The sequence below is a fragment of the Fundulus heteroclitus genome, chromosome 17 (genome assembly GCF_011125445.2).
Source record: "Fundulus heteroclitus isolate FHET01 chromosome 17, MU-UCD_Fhet_4.1, whole genome shotgun sequence".
Lineage (NCBI taxonomy): Eukaryota > Metazoa > Chordata > Actinopteri > Cyprinodontiformes > Fundulidae > Fundulus > Fundulus heteroclitus.
In genome coordinates, this window is record NC_046377.1 from 21,140,905 (window position 1) to 21,156,330 (window position 15,426).

The 15,426-nt window shown below is 40.0% G+C and overlaps 1 protein-coding gene across 3 annotated transcripts in view; it reads left to right on the forward strand.

Moving 5' to 3' along the window:
• Positions 1-15,426, forward strand: part of LOC105937131 (plexin-B2) — a 239,638-nt gene that overhangs the window by 184,628 nt on the left and 39,584 nt on the right. For all 3 annotated transcript variants that reach the window (XM_021324427.2, XM_012878283.3, XM_021324428.2), the window contains 8 exons: positions 8,229-8,365; positions 8,938-9,120; positions 10,813-10,924; positions 12,733-12,942; positions 13,021-13,104; positions 13,696-13,755; positions 14,696-14,835; positions 14,921-15,021. In XM_021324427.2, coding sequence (XP_021180102.2) covers positions 8,229-8,365; positions 8,938-9,120; positions 10,813-10,924; positions 12,733-12,942; positions 13,021-13,104; positions 13,696-13,755; positions 14,696-14,835; positions 14,921-15,021 — 1,027 coding nt within the window. The remainder of the gene's footprint in view (positions 1-8,228; positions 8,366-8,937; positions 9,121-10,812; positions 10,925-12,732; positions 12,943-13,020; positions 13,105-13,695; positions 13,756-14,695; positions 14,836-14,920; positions 15,022-15,426) is intronic.

Consider the following 15,426-nt stretch of genomic DNA (forward strand, 5'->3'; position numbering starts at 1 on the left):
GATTTCCTTTGACGAACTAAAACAAAAAGATATTAAAACAGCAATGTGAGCATTCACTAATTATTTGTACCAGGAACAGACGCAACATCAGACTGTTGCTGTAAAACAGGGTTTATGTTAATGCTTTAAAACAAAAAGACTAAATGATTACAGAGTTCACATTTTAATCTGGATTTAGCATCTCATATTGGCAACCAGCATGGCCAGCATCACTTAACAGCAGACTGCGTGTGTATCCAAGAAAATCTAGGTCCCCTCCAAAATGCTGACGGACTGAATAAAGTTTAATAAAATCATGGAGTGCTTTACATCATGAAAACACACTGCGAAAATAGAAGTAAAAATAAGTAAAAGTTTCTTAAAATGAGTCTATTTGCCCTTGATTTGAGCAGGTAAATAAGACTATTTGCCAATGGAATAAGATTTTTGCACTTAAAATAGGAACAATTCATGTCCATCTTATTTCACGTTCAGTCTATCTAATTATCATATTTTAGGGGTAGAAACACTCATTCCATTGGTAAATAATCTTATTTACCTGCTCAAATCAAGGGCAAATACATTCAGTTCAAGAAATCTTTACTAATTTTTAGTTTTCTTTTTGCAGTGCATAAAACCGTCATAAACACACTGAAACAGTCACTGGCTGTGATACCAGTAACAGAAATTAAATTGTACCAGATGGAAACATCAATAAACATCAACATGTTGGTCAGTGTTCCTGTTATTATGGCTGAAAGCAGCTTTGAACAGGGGATTTTCACTCTTGATTTGAAGGAACTCAGCGTTTCGGCTGATTTGCAGTTTTCTGGAAGTTTGTTCCAGATTTCTGGAGCCTAGGAACTAAATGCCGCTTCTCCATGTCTGGTTCTGGGTCTGACTCTAGTTTGTTCCTCTTTAGGTCCAAAGATAATAACTTCAGCTTTGTTTCTGTTGAGCTGGAGAAAGTTTTGGCACATCCATGCATTTTGTTTCTTAGCATCTGTTCAGTGTATGAATGGGTTCAGAGTCACCTGGTGACATTGTAACGTACAGCTGAGTATCATCTGCATAGTTATAACTAATCTTGTTTCTTGTTATAACCTCAGCTAGTGGGAGCGTATAGATATTGAATAGAAGGAGTCCCAGGGTTGAACCTTGGGGAACCCCACATGTGACTTTTGTCCGCTCTGATGAGACGTTACCTATGGACATAAAGAAGTCCCTGTTCTTTAGGTAGGATTTGAACCAATTGAGTTCTGTACCAGAGAGTCTAACCCTAACCCTCGACACGCGGAGTTTATAAGAGTTGCACTGGATGACTTTTTAGGTGGAACAAATTTGTGCTACTGCTACCTTTTGTGGCAATGGTGTTACGGCATGTTTTACAAATTACCGCACTTTGTTCGACATCCTTCTTGTGAAATCCAAACCACGGCCTGAAACGCCGCGCTGTCGCCATGGTTTTCGTCCTTTCGTCAACGTAAGTAATCGCACGGCTTCGTTGTTGTTGTGCGTGTTTACGCCAGAGCGCTTTCTGGCTTGGAGGCGGAAGGAATGATGCGTTCACAGAATGTGGGAGAAATTAAACTCACAGTGAATTAAATACAGCGGCTCAATCTTAACGTGAAAATATGCACGCGATGGTCACGATAAAGTAATTTTCAATATCGCGGCGAGGAAAACTCGAGATATATCGAGTATATTCGATATATCGCCCACCCCTAGTATACATCCATCCATTTTTCCACCAAGTACCGAGAGAGAACCCTCATGCACAGGAAGAACAGGCAAACTCCATGCAGAAAGACCCAAAGCTGGGATTAGAACCCAGGACCTTCTTGCTGCAGGGAACCCATACCATAAAAATGGAGCCTGCATATTTACTTTAAAAAAAAAAACGTTTTTTACTTCTCGCCAAATGTATATATTATTTAAAATGTCTTTACGCTGAGTGCAAAGTGAAGCCGAGGTCAGATTCCTTGTTCGTGTGCAGAAACTGGGCCAATAAAGCTGATTTCTGAAAACTACAGAAAGCTTTTAGAAAACTTGCGTCATGAAACCTGCACTGCACGCTCGCCTCATCCACTTTTCAGAGGCAATAAAAGAAGATTGTTTGTCAGAGGTACTTGAGACGTCACGGATCAAACCCCAGGAACATGAAAAAGGTTTGTGATAAAGTAGAAGTCTCCCTCAGCGACGCTGAGGGATGTGCTCCCTGCACGAACAAAAAAAAAAAAATGAAGCGTAAATATATCCGTCACTTGCAAATTCACCGCTGTGCAGAGCTCCATTTAAATTGATTTTTATTTTTTCCTCTCCAGTTCCCAACAAACATAGAAACAAACATGATCAAAGTAAGTTCCTCCCGCTGTTCTGTTTTTGTTTCTGGATCTCGGCTCAGGCAGTTCATTTAAATATTGCTGTTCACTTCTGTGTTTCTTCTTTGTTTGTTTCGAGCAGACAAAAAGTAATTACAGCAAACTGCTGAGACAAAAATGACTAATTTACTCCATCAGCAGTTAGTCTGCCTGCAAGCTCTCGTTTCAGGGATTTAAACTGTGGTTCGCTGCTTCGTTGGTTCATCCCAACATCAAAACAGAAATATTAAAACAGCACTTCAGCGTTGTTAAAGATGCACCGTGGTTGTGCACAAAGAACGGTAAAAATTCAGACATTTTAGAAACAGAGGTTTGTGTAAAAATCTCAATCTAGCACTTTAAACATATTTTTCCTGCAGAATAATCTCAAATAACCCTTAAAAATCATACTTTTAATTTAAATGCAGAGGGCGAAAACACCCCTCATTAGGAAATAATCACCACTCATTTATTATAATAATTATATATGCTCCAAGCTCTATTCTGCTTTAATGTTTAAGCGTTGGAGCACACAGAGCAGAGCCAATAACCAGGATCTAGGTTTGACGACTATTCATTGTTTTTTATCTGCTGGAGCTTTTTCATTTTAATTTAGCCAAACATTTTAAGTAAAACAATGAATGAAGAGCCATTCTCAGTTTTCTGACCACACATCGGCCTTAAGGCCCATTCTTACCTCACGTAAAAGACGTATACGTGTGGAGTGTTTCATACATTCTAACGGTCGATTTCGTCCGTATTTTGACACGAAAATTGGGAGCTTACGATTACCGACGAAACGGATCAATACGGAGCAATACTACCGGAAAAGGTGGGGGCGCTATTGAGTTTGTAGTACAAAATGTCAACAAAATCACAAAGAAGGTTATAATTCTGGGCTTTAAACAATGGCGGGATTCGAGGAACGACTTACGGAGCTGTTCCGCAACTACCCACACATATACACTGCAAAAACGGAACTAAAAATAAGTCAAATTTTCTTGAAATTAGTGTATTTGTCCTTAATTTGAGAAGGCAAATAAGATGATCTGCCAATGGAATGCGTATTTTGACCCTTAAAATAAGATAATTAGATATTCTGCCCTCTAAATAAGATGATGGAGATGAGTTATTCCTATTTTAAGTGCAAAAATCTCAATCCATTGGCAAATCATCTTATTTACGTGCTCAAATCAAGGATATAAACACTACTTTCAAGAAAATTTGACTTATTTTTACCTTAGTTTTTGCAGTGTATGATGTGTCGTGTCCGGGGCACAGGGACAAACAAAAAGTTTACTTACGGAGCAAATACAACAAAATCACGTCTTGGATCGTCGCCATGTTTGATCAATGACGAATTATTGGCACCCAGCACTGCCACCTAGAGGAAATATTGGTTATTGCGCACCTCAACGGACGGATAGAACGTACGACAGAAATATGGACGTGTAGGCCAAACGTAGGGTATAAATGGGCCTTTAGACGTCCAGGTATGTCACACCTTCAGTGGTTGTCTTCTACTAGACTTTACTAGGATGCTTTAAAGGTATACTATGCAACCGGGGTTGATTTTCCAGCGAGGCTCCCCCCAGAGGGCGAAAGTAAAAGTGCACTGTCGTAAAGATGCTCAGCTGTTCTGGTTTCCCCGTCAAGTCAGGCGCGGTTGTTTTGAGCTTACAGACAGGCGAACGCAACAAAAAGTGGAAAAAACGGCAGTACAAACAATGACTAACACAGTGAAAGTATGAACATCAGGGTTTCCCGCAGCGCTATCTTGGCGAAGTGGCCGCCTCGCCAAACTCACGCTACCACCTCGCCAACATTAAAAAAAAAAAATATATATAAATAAATAATAATAATAAAAAAAAACGCGATATGCTTGCATGTTTATTTTACGTTAACACGCGGTTCTTTGTTGTTGCTTTCGCGCGTGCATATAGTGGCAGGGCAAAAACACATGGAGTTCTCGCCGTAAAGCAAGACCAACTCTCGCGGTCTTTCACCAGACTTCTGAGCCTGTGTGTGCGGGCCGTTAGCTCTTGCAATTGCAAGTGCGGTATTTCCCCCACAGACCACCAGGGCGGCCGAGAAAACCTTTGTTCGACCTGAAATTACTCATTTAATCATCCAAAACGGTATGGAACACATTAATTAACTGAAAAATGTTGCATAGTATGCCTTTAACTTTGCGACAGTCCGGGGACAGTCTGGCTCAAGCACGTCACACAGTTACAGCAGCGGTACCGTATGTGTGAGACGAAGGCAGCAGAGACGCCATAGAAGAAAACGGGACTTGGTAGAAGACATTTTAGTGCAACATGCCAAAGACTTGTTGAGTTGGAAGTCCAGTCTCTGCTGGGCGTCTTCAGAACAGTCTGGAAAGGCCGGTTCCTCGGATCCGGAAGTGATCCACGCCAGACACGATGTTGTTGAGGGGAGACGGTGTCGGCGGTGTTCTCTGGAAGTCCACAGTGATCTTCACTGTCTTGAGTGGGTTAAGCTCTGCTGGTTCTGGGATAATCTACTCGTCCTGGATCAGGCTGATGACGACGGTGTCCTCTGCAGACTTCAGGAAGCTTCACTGATGGGTCCCCTGAGGTGCAGTCATTGGTGAACATAGAGGGGAGATGGTAACAAGTTTGGGTGAATCCTTAATTCAATTCAGACGTGTCCAAACCTTTGGGTACATGGGCCAAAATTGCCAAGTCAAAGAAACCCTGAGGGCCAAAAAATTAACAAAAAATTTTAAATAACCTTTACCTTTCCTTCAAAACATGATCACTCTAAATAAATTAGTTAGATTTTTTTTTTTTTTTGGTAGGAAATTAATATATAAATCATTGTAGATCCAATATAAAAGATGGTCATCCAGTTTGCAAATTAAAATTTGAATAATTTAATTTGACTCTTTAACAATATTAAACTGAACTCTTTTTGGTTTTTGCAATATAATAACAGTATTTCACTGCAAAAAGAGAACTAAAAGTAAGTAAAACTTTCTAGAAATGTGTCTATTTTTCATTGATTTGAGCAGGTAAATAAGACTATTTGCCAATGGGATTAGTAGTTCTACCCCTAAAATAAGATAATTAGATATTCTGCACTTGAAAAATGATGATGGAGATGAATTGTTTCCTACTTTAAGGGCAAAAATCTTATTCCATTGGCATATAATCTTATTTACCTGCTCAGATCAAGTAAAAATGCACTAATTTCAAGAAAAATTTACTTAAATTTGGTTCCCTTTTTGCAGTGTTGGGTCAGTTGTTGTAATTACCCAATTTCAATAATTGAATTCAGAGCAGATTTTAATGCACCAAAGTCTACATTTGAGTAATTAAATGTAATTGGATAGACGTTACTATGAAATTAAAGAGAATGTCAAAGGTGTGTTTATTAAAAGATGAACACTTTGTGTTGTACTTAACATTTTGCAATTGTAGGATTTTAACTTTTCTATAGTAATTTGGCCCTAATTAAAAACTAAAATCTTCTATCTGCATCAGCCACCTGTACTGGTGGAGCAAATCTTTCTTGAAATGCAGTTGTGGGGAGGAGGCACACAAAATCACGACTTTTTGGGTTTAATAAGTGGACAGATTCCACAAATGGCCCCCTGGCTTTGGACACGCCTGGCTTAATTGATTGTCTATATAACAACGACATGTGAGTTTATCAACTTAACATCATCCAGAAGCGTCAAAGCGCTTCCCTCCTGGATGCTCCTGCCTGTTAATGCTAACTTCATGGTCCACAGATCTGTCACTGCTCCAACACATCTGAACCAAATGAAGGATTTACCTTCTCAGTCTGCAGAGGCCGACTACTTAGGTTCACCTGAAACATGCAGGACCACCGGCACTTGAGGACCGACCGGTCTAGTGGATAGAAATACAAAATTTAGTAAAATTTTCTGCAGCACATCTGATGATATGAAGGTTGCTTCGAAATCTGGATGGAAACCGAGAAGCAGAGACGCTGAAATGCCTCCAAGAGTTTAGCTGATCTTCTTTCACGCGGCCGTTTTAATGAGCCCCACTGTTCTGTTTTTAAGATGTTGAAATAGACGCATCGTTTTAAATCTCCGTCCGCCTCTAATCTGTTTGAGTTTGTTTTCTTGGTGTCGGAGCCTGAATGTAGACGTGTCTTTGACTCGTATATATTCCAGCAGCTGCCTCCTCCTGGCGCTGCCATTCTCTCTTTGCACAACTTCCAGCCGTGGCAAAGTTGTTTCCGAGTTCGTCTCCGTTTGAGGGTGTTTATTTTTGTGTTTTCCTGCCGTCTTTGTGACAACAGCACGAGCAAATCTCAAACGGCAGCAAGCCAAATGGTTGAGTACACCCACAGACATGTGCAGGGCTGATATTTAAAAAGCACAGCTGGACTCCTTCACGTTAAATTCGTTGTTATCTTCCTCGTTTTGAGTCCCTTCTCTCACGCTCGGCTTTTCTTTAGTTTCCAGAGTTCAAGCCGTCAGGGTCGAACTAAACAGAGAACCAAACAGTGCATTTCAGTTATTGTGTGCTTTTTTTTATCCTTTATTGTTTTTTATCCAAGGTTTATACATTTATAGTTGATGTCTTTACGCTGCGAGAGAGTGAAACTGAAGTAAAATTCCTTGTTGTTGCGCACAATCATGACCACATCGCAAAAAGGCAACTAAGAGTAAGTCAAATCTTCTTGAAATTAATGTATTTGCACTTGATTTGAGCAGGTAAATAAGTTGATCTGCCAATGGAATAAGGTTTTTGCACTTAAAATAGGAACAACTCATCTCCATCATCTTATTTCAATTGAATATATCTAATTTTCTTATTTTAGGGGTCAAAATAGTAAAAATACATATTCCACTGGCAAATAATCTTGTTTAATTGCTCAAATCAAGGACAAAAACACTCATTTCAAGAAGATTTGACTTACTTTTAGTTGCCTTTTTGCAGAGCAATAAAGCTCATTCTGCTATTTTAAATTGCACTGATCGTAACAGCTTTCTTCATAATACCAGCGCTCTGCATGGCCCTAAAACGTCTTAAAAATCTAAAATTTAATCAGCATTTTTAAACTTTTAACAGTCCTAAATATGTCCAGATTTTCCTATACTGATATTTATATTCAGTGCTGGAAAACAGTTGATTTTTCTTGCTTTTTTTCCCCCAGTGATATTAAAAGGTTGCAGATGATTAAATAAGGATTAATTTCAGACGGTCAGAGTAAATAGAAAATGCAGCTATTAATGATGATTTTGATTTAAGGGAAAAACTATCAAACCAACCTGTGTGAAAATCCTGAATTAACGGCAATTGATCACATTTTGTGGACAGCTGAGTTCAGTTTCACCAAACGCACACTGATTAAAGCCAGATCTGATGATATGATAATCGCTTAAAAAGAACCTGTCTGACAACATGAAGTAGGCTTAAAGCCCTGCAGAACCATCGCATCGCACCTCGATTTAAAGCTCGTTAAGAATAGATGAGGGACTGTTATTGACGTCCAGCAATTTTGATTATCCATCAGCAGCACTTCAACTAAAATTACTCCAAATCCCTCAACAAACCCTCCCAGGAGTCATAAAAGTCGGACAGAAGTAGATATTTTTGGGATGTTTGCTTCCTGTTACAACAGACTCGCTGTTTCAGAACATTGCTAGAGTCAGACATGGTGGTGGTAGCATGACGGTCTGGGGCCGCTTTGTTGCATCGCCACCTGGAGGACTTGCTTATAGCGGATGGATCCATTAATTGTGCTCGCTAACCAGAAGGAGAGGGAGAAATTCAGACATTGTTGTTGTTTTTTTACCAGACCTGTTTTGGATTACCAGGAGGAATACAAAACTCTCTTATATTTTACCGGCTGTCCTTCATGTTGGTGATTGTTTTTGCTCAGGATCCCAAACCGGATTCCTTCCATCCAACAGAGGGTCCTATAGCTGGAGGAACGGTGATCACCATCAGAGGAGAAAATCTGGACACGGCTACCAAAGAGGACGTCGCCATCGACATCGGGGGTGTTCGCTGTGAAATGTGAGTTTCTTTACGGCCCGACATTTATATATAACATTCAATTCAATTAAATTTAATTTATATAGGGCCAATTCATGAAACATGTCATCTCGAGGCACTTTACAAAGTCAAAATCAATCATATTATACAGATTGGTCAAAAATGTCCTATGTAAGGGAACCAGTTAATTGCATCAAAGTCCCGACAAGCAGCATTCACTCCTGGAGAAGCGTAGAGCCACAGGGAGAGTCGTCTGCATTGTTGATGGCTTTGCAGCAATCCCTCATAGTGAGCAAGCATGAAGCGACAGTGGAAAGAAAAAACACCCATTAGCAGAAAGGAAAAACCTCCAGCAGAACCAGAACCAGGCTCAGTATGAACGGTCATCTGCCTCGACCCACTGGGGTTACAGAAGACAGAGCAGAGACACAACAAGAGAAACAAACAAGCACAGAAGCACACATTGATCTAGTAATCTGTTCTACATTAGATGTTAATATCTATCTATATATATATATATATATATATATATATATATATATATATATATATATGACATGCATCCTACGTTCACCACAACGCTTTTTCTTCAGCTTATCGTTTGGGACAGACATCTCCTGCAAGACCGGCAGCTATTCTGAGCAGAAAGTTCCTCCAGGCAAGCTGACGGTGACGGTGAAGTACGGGAAAAAAACCTCCAAAGCCCTCGCTACACTTTTCGAGTACCGTGAAAACCCCAAGATCTCGGATTATAATCCCAAAGCCAGCTTTGCTAGGTGAGTGCATTTGTTTCGCACGACGAGTTTGATGGTGAACCCGAAGGATAGTCTGTTGGAAACGGTTTGTTAAAATTATAAACCCAAAACAGATTGTTCACACTGTTCTGACGTCACACTGCAAAAAGGGAACTAAAAGTAAGTAAAATTTTCTAGAAATTAGTCTATTTTTCATTGATTTGAGCAGGTAAATAAGACTATTTGCCAATGAGATTAGTAGTTCTATCCCTAAAATAAGATAATTAGATATTCTGCACTTGAAAAATTATGATTGAGATGAATTGTTCCTACTTTAAGTGCAAAAATCTTATTCCATTGGCAAATAATCTTATTTACCTACTAAAATCAAGAAAACATGCACTCATTTCAAGAAAAATCTACTTATTTTTAGTTCCCTTTTTGCAGTGCACATTAATGCACAGAGAGCATAACTTTCCCCTTTGACAGCGTAAAAACGGGTTTATTTCTTACCACACTAAGTGATTTTAATTGTTGAAGTCGTTTGGTGAATTTTTCACATAATCATGCACCCAAATGTGTCCATAAATCCCAATAATTTGTTGGAAAATTCTGTTAGAAGGTACAGTGAAGGCAAATAACTCAACAGTTTGCTCACTTTCAAGCAAAAGTACAGTTTATACATTTTATGGGACTTTAGGTTTTAATCAGAAAACAGGAGTATCAGTAAATGCATTAAATAAAAGTAAGAAAAAATGTTTTTCTCTGAATCACATTTTTAACGTAGTATAAAAATTCTGGTAAATGTTGGCCTAAATATTGTCCTTGCACTGCAAAAAGGGAACTAAAAGTTAGTAAAAATTTCTTGAAATTAGTGTATTTTTCCTTGATTTGGACAGGTAAATAACATTATTTGCCAATGGAGTATTTTGATGCCTGAAATAAGATAATTAGACATCCTGCACTTGAAATAAGATGGTGGAGATCAATTGTTCCTATTTTAAGTGCAAAAATCTGATTCCATTGGCAAATAGTCTTATTTACCTGCTCAAATCAAGGAAAAATACATTAATTTCAGGAAAATTTTACTAACTTTTAGTTCCCTTTTTGCAGTGTGCTTCCTTCCTAATTTTCTTTATTTGTATTTGTCTTCCTTCCTTCCTTATTTCCTCCCTTTCTTCTCTTTCATTCACTCCAAATTTATTTATTTCTATCTTTTTTTAGAAAGATAGTTACTTTGTTTCAGTTTTTTCCCTTTTCTCCATTTTTTTTCTTGCAGATAAAATTCGTCTATCCGTAGAAGTAAAAGCGATCCTTTGAATTTATGCTTAAAATTGTCCAAAGATGAACTTGATGTTCTCTGACAGACCTAAGAAGGACCAGTCCTGTCTTTTCTGTCTTTGCTGCCCAACTGCTTTCAGGTCATTAAAAAAAACTCATGTGTAGCAGATTCCTCATCTTTCTCATCATCCTCCCCTCATGAGCCAAAACTTCAGCAGAGCTGTAGACGGAGGGCGACTGATGGTCGTTTTATGTTTCTTCTGTTTCCCAATAATCGCTCCAACAGCCGTCACCGTCTCACCGAGCTTCTTAGCGCCATCCCAGCCATGCGCAGATGTGTTGTCTATACTGTTTTTCTTTGTAAGGAAACCCACCAGGCGGTCAAAGACTTATTTCCCCAACTTATTTTCACGTACCTGTGTGGGGTTTCTCTTCTTCTGGTTTTATTTTTAGTGGCGGTCGAAGGATCGTTGTGGAGGGAAAGGGCTTTGATCTGATCCAGTCGGCCACCATGAAAGTTCTGTCCTCCACTGACGAGCCTTCAGTCAACAACACACTTGTAGAGGTAAGAAACCTGTTGTTTTAGAAGTTTTATAATCATAATTTGGTAAATAATGAATTAATTTTAATGAACACAAAACTTTATAATTTGATCTAAGGAACTTGTCATTCTAAAACAAGTTTCGATAGCCTGAAAATCCCAGAATTTAAATGTCAGAGAAAAGGAATCCAGGGTAATTTGTGTGTTTTCTGTTTCCACTGCTCTGAAATGCTGTGGAAAATTGGTGTAAATCGGCCTAATGATGAATGTGGTTGTTGTGAAGAAAGCTGAACTACACCTCCAGTCCAGCGGGTGGCGGTAGTAAGAAAAAAAAGGCATCACTAGCTGCTCCCCTTATCTCAGTGTAACACATGTTGCCTTGCAACCGTGAGCCTTAAATGTTGCTCCGTTATCGCTGTTTATCTAATTCTTGAGTCTTACCAGCGAAACAGACGTGTGTTGAAGATGAGCAAATTATTCATTTACAAATTTACTCTCCACTAAGACCCTAAAGTTAAATAAAAATGTCCCGTTTTGAAGCTTAACTTTAATCTCAGCCAAACCGATTTGCCAGACACGAGCCGTTAGACGTCATCTGACTGAATTATATGTGTAGTTAATTTTCACTCAGTGGTGAGAGGCAGGTGTTCTCTCCTGGCATAACGAGCCTTGACCACCCGAGGCGAACTGGCTGTTTCCGAAAAAGTCAAAGCACTTTTGGAGTTAAGCAATATTCAATTTAATTTTATTACATAGCGCCAATTCACAATACATCATCTCAAGGCTCTTTCCAAAGTCAGACTCCATCAGATCCTCCAGGTTGGTGAGAAAGTTTCCTCTCTAAGGAAACCCAGCAGGTTGCATCAAGTCTCTCCAAGCAGTATTCACTCCTCCTGAAAGAGCGTAGAGCCACAGTGGACAGTCGTCTGCATTGTTGATGGCTTTGCAGCAATCCCTCATACTGAGCATGCATGAAGCGACAGTGGAGAGGAAAACTCCCCTTTAACAGGGAGGAGAACCTCCAGCAGAACCAGAACCAGGCTCAGAGTGAACGCTCATCTGCCTCGACCCACTGGGGCTTAGAGAAGACAGAGCAGAGACACAGAAAGTTCAGAAGCTCACATTGACCCAGGAGTACTTTCTATGGTAGATGGTAATAGAGGATGATCTGCCTCCCCTGATGATGTCACAGCTAACAGAACGCCAGACCAGGTGTACCTTCTATGAAGAGAAAAATGACAGAGAACAAAAAGTTAAAAGCTGAAATAACAACAAACAATGCAGATTGGAGAACAGTAAGAAAACTCCTGATAAACTGAGCAGATATTTGAGTTTTACACAAAAATACAAAAAAAAATCATTTTTGTGTCATATATCAAACTTTGATCACAGTTTTTGCCACCATTGTGCTTCCGTTTGGGAAGGAACTTTTTACGCAACACGTTACAAGCCTCTTTTAAAAGCTGCAAAATGGCAGCTCGGCGCTCATGAGTCTGCAGGAGCAACTTTATTCAGAGCAGAAACCCTGAAGTGGAGAAAGCCGGGGACAGATTCTGTTTCATTGTTGAGTAACTTTGAGTGACGGGGTCTCTCAGGAAAGGACCCCCACTGCATGGGGGAAGGAGATGAAGTCGCTTCATCAAAAGTTGCTGTCTGCTTCAGGAAGAGTGAGGGGGAGAATCAGTGGGGAGCCACACAGAAAGAGGAGGAGACAGATATGAAAAGTTACTTCTGCGCTGGAAAATGAATTATACCCTCACATCCTATCAAGGTGTAGCTTTTCTTTTGGTTTAAAGCAAAGTCTTGTGTGCGTGTGTGTGTGTTTTCCTCAGTTTGCCACGAAGGCTTCAAGTAAGAACGACACCACCCTGGTGTTTTATTCCCCGATGGTGGACTGCTGCAACGACAGCCAGTCCATCAGCACGCTGCTGCAGCTGGACAACCTGAAAGAGGAGCTGCAGGACTTCAACTACCACCCCGACCCGCACTTCGACAAGCTGGCCAAGAACGTCATCACAGAGACCAGCATCATCATTGTGACGGTGAGAGGAGACGCCTGAGCTCTGCGCCTTCACGTCGTCTCCTCCTCGGTCTGCTGACTTCTCTCTGTCTCTGATCAGGGGCGAGGTTTCGCCAAGGCCATAACGATGCAAGAGACCCAGGCGTTTGTCGGGGACCAATCCTGTAACGTCAACATACTGCAGGTACGCTTTTTAGCGCCTTTTGATGGATTAACTCGTGATATCAAAGAACAGGGCGTGAGACAGTCACCTCATTCATGTTGAAACCTGCCACGGCGCCGCTTCACCTGATTCCCTTTTTTTTTAAAAAAATGACTCTGGAGGGAGATGCTGTCGCGCCGCAGAATCACAGGCTTCCAGATCTGCAGCGCTCGGCCACAGCGAAGGCTTGATGTCGGCTCCGAGAATCAATCAAGCCTTCGGATGAAAGGGAATCGGTAAAGGCGGCGGGGCTGCGAGGTGTTATCTGACAGAAGACTGAAATCTTCTGCACCTTCGGTTTTCATTCAGAGTGTTCAAACATACCTAAAAATAAATCGTGGTTATCCTCGCCTGTATTCTGAGCGGAGCTGTGACTGGCTGAAGTTTCAGGAGAGTTTCTCTTTCTGCTGTCTGCGCCTCAAACTTGATCCTGAGGAACAACACGGATTTGACACGAGAACGGATCTAAACTAGTTTAGAAGTTTAAAGTAAACTTTTATAATACATATTACCTAATGTGTGTTTATACTTACTGGATTAGCGTTGTTCTCTGTTCTTGTCCCGTCTGTGTAGGATGATAAATTGATCCTGGAGGCTCCAAATACCACAACCAAGGAGAAGATGGAACTGAAGGTAAACATTTAGTCATGAACCCAGAGATATTCGCTGTGGATCCAGCTTAGCCCAAAAAGTCCACAGAAATCTGATAAAATCTCCAGACCAATGCTGGTCAGCAAAAAAGGTTCAGCTGAAATAGACTTGGACAATCCAGGACACCTGGAAAACTACGGAAAGGGGAAATATGTAAAATAGTATTTAGAGACTATTCTTTATAAATATTGTTTCCTTCGATCCTTGGTCTTTTCTTTTTATCTTCTTTAACTTGTTTAAATTTTTCCTTCCCTTTTTCCTTCATTGATTCTTTTTTCTTTCCTTTCTTCACTTCCACTTTTCCTTGTCTACTCCTTCATTCCTAGCTTCGTTATTTCCTTACTTTCCGTTTATCTTTCACTTTATTTCTTATTTCCATTTTTCACTGCTACTTTGTTTCAATTTGTCCTTCTTCCCCTCCTTATTTCCTTTACTTTCTTTGTTCCCTGCTTTCTTCCTTTGTCTTCCTTCATTCCAGTCTCTCTTCTTTCCATCCCTGCTTCCTGCTTGTATTTACATTTTTTATTCTTTCCGTTTGTCTTCCCTTCCTTCTTTGATTACGTCCTTTTGTCTTTCCTTGCTCCCTATAGTTTTTTTGCAGATTTTTCATTTTAATTCTTGTATCTGCAGAAATATCTGCACTAATTTCAAAGAGATCTTTTGAATTTATGCTTTCTTTTGAATTTATGCTTTTAAAATCTGGCAAAAATGAACTTAAAATCTGTTGGCGTCGAGTAATTTTGATTTTAGGTTTGAATAATCTCAAATTAGACTTTTGTAATTGAAAATGCTTTTTTTACTGCAAGGTTCAGGAAATTCAGACCAGAACTGTTTGTCATATAAAGCTTTATTAAAGTGGTCTGATCTGACTGTAGTCTAAACATAGATATAAACCAACTTAAACACATGTTTTTATTTTCAGGTGAAGTTCGGTAACAAAACGTGGTCTTTGGGTGAAGTGTCCTACTACGACAAGAAAGACGACATTCCTCTCGCTATAATCATCCCCGCCGTGATCGTGCCCATGATTATTTTCATCGCCGTGTCCGTCTACTGCTACAGGTTTGATGGAGTGTTTAGAAATGCAAACGTGGGGCCATTCTAAAGCAAACTTGTGTGCTCATGTTTGGTGTTTGATTCCCAACAGGAGGAAGAGTCAGCAGGCAGAGCGGGAGTACGAGAAGGTGAAACATCAGCTGGACAGCCTGGAGGAAAGTGTTCGAGATCGCTGCAAGAAAGAGTTCACAGGTATGGATGCACGCCTGAGTGCGGTCAAAGCAGGTGGCAATTGGTTAAAAAGCTTCGTTTGGAAAAACAAAACCTGCTGCAGATATTTATTACGAGTTAAAACAGCAACATTGGAGCATAATTAAACCTATATTGTGGTTTTTGTGGTGGCTCACATCACTGTTGGTGCTTTTATTGTCACTGAGTTTCAAATACTTGTCAGTAGGTTAATTTGTTGTGCACGCTTTCTGCAGCAGATGCAGTATAAATCTTATCTCCACACCGCTAAAGTTTACAAACATTATGTCACACATTGCATTCACAGATGAGTCTTTTAGACAGCTAGTCTCCACATTACGGACCTCTGCCAACATAATTCTGTGAAAGCAGCTGCGTTTTGGCTGAACACGTTAAGAAAAACTTCCC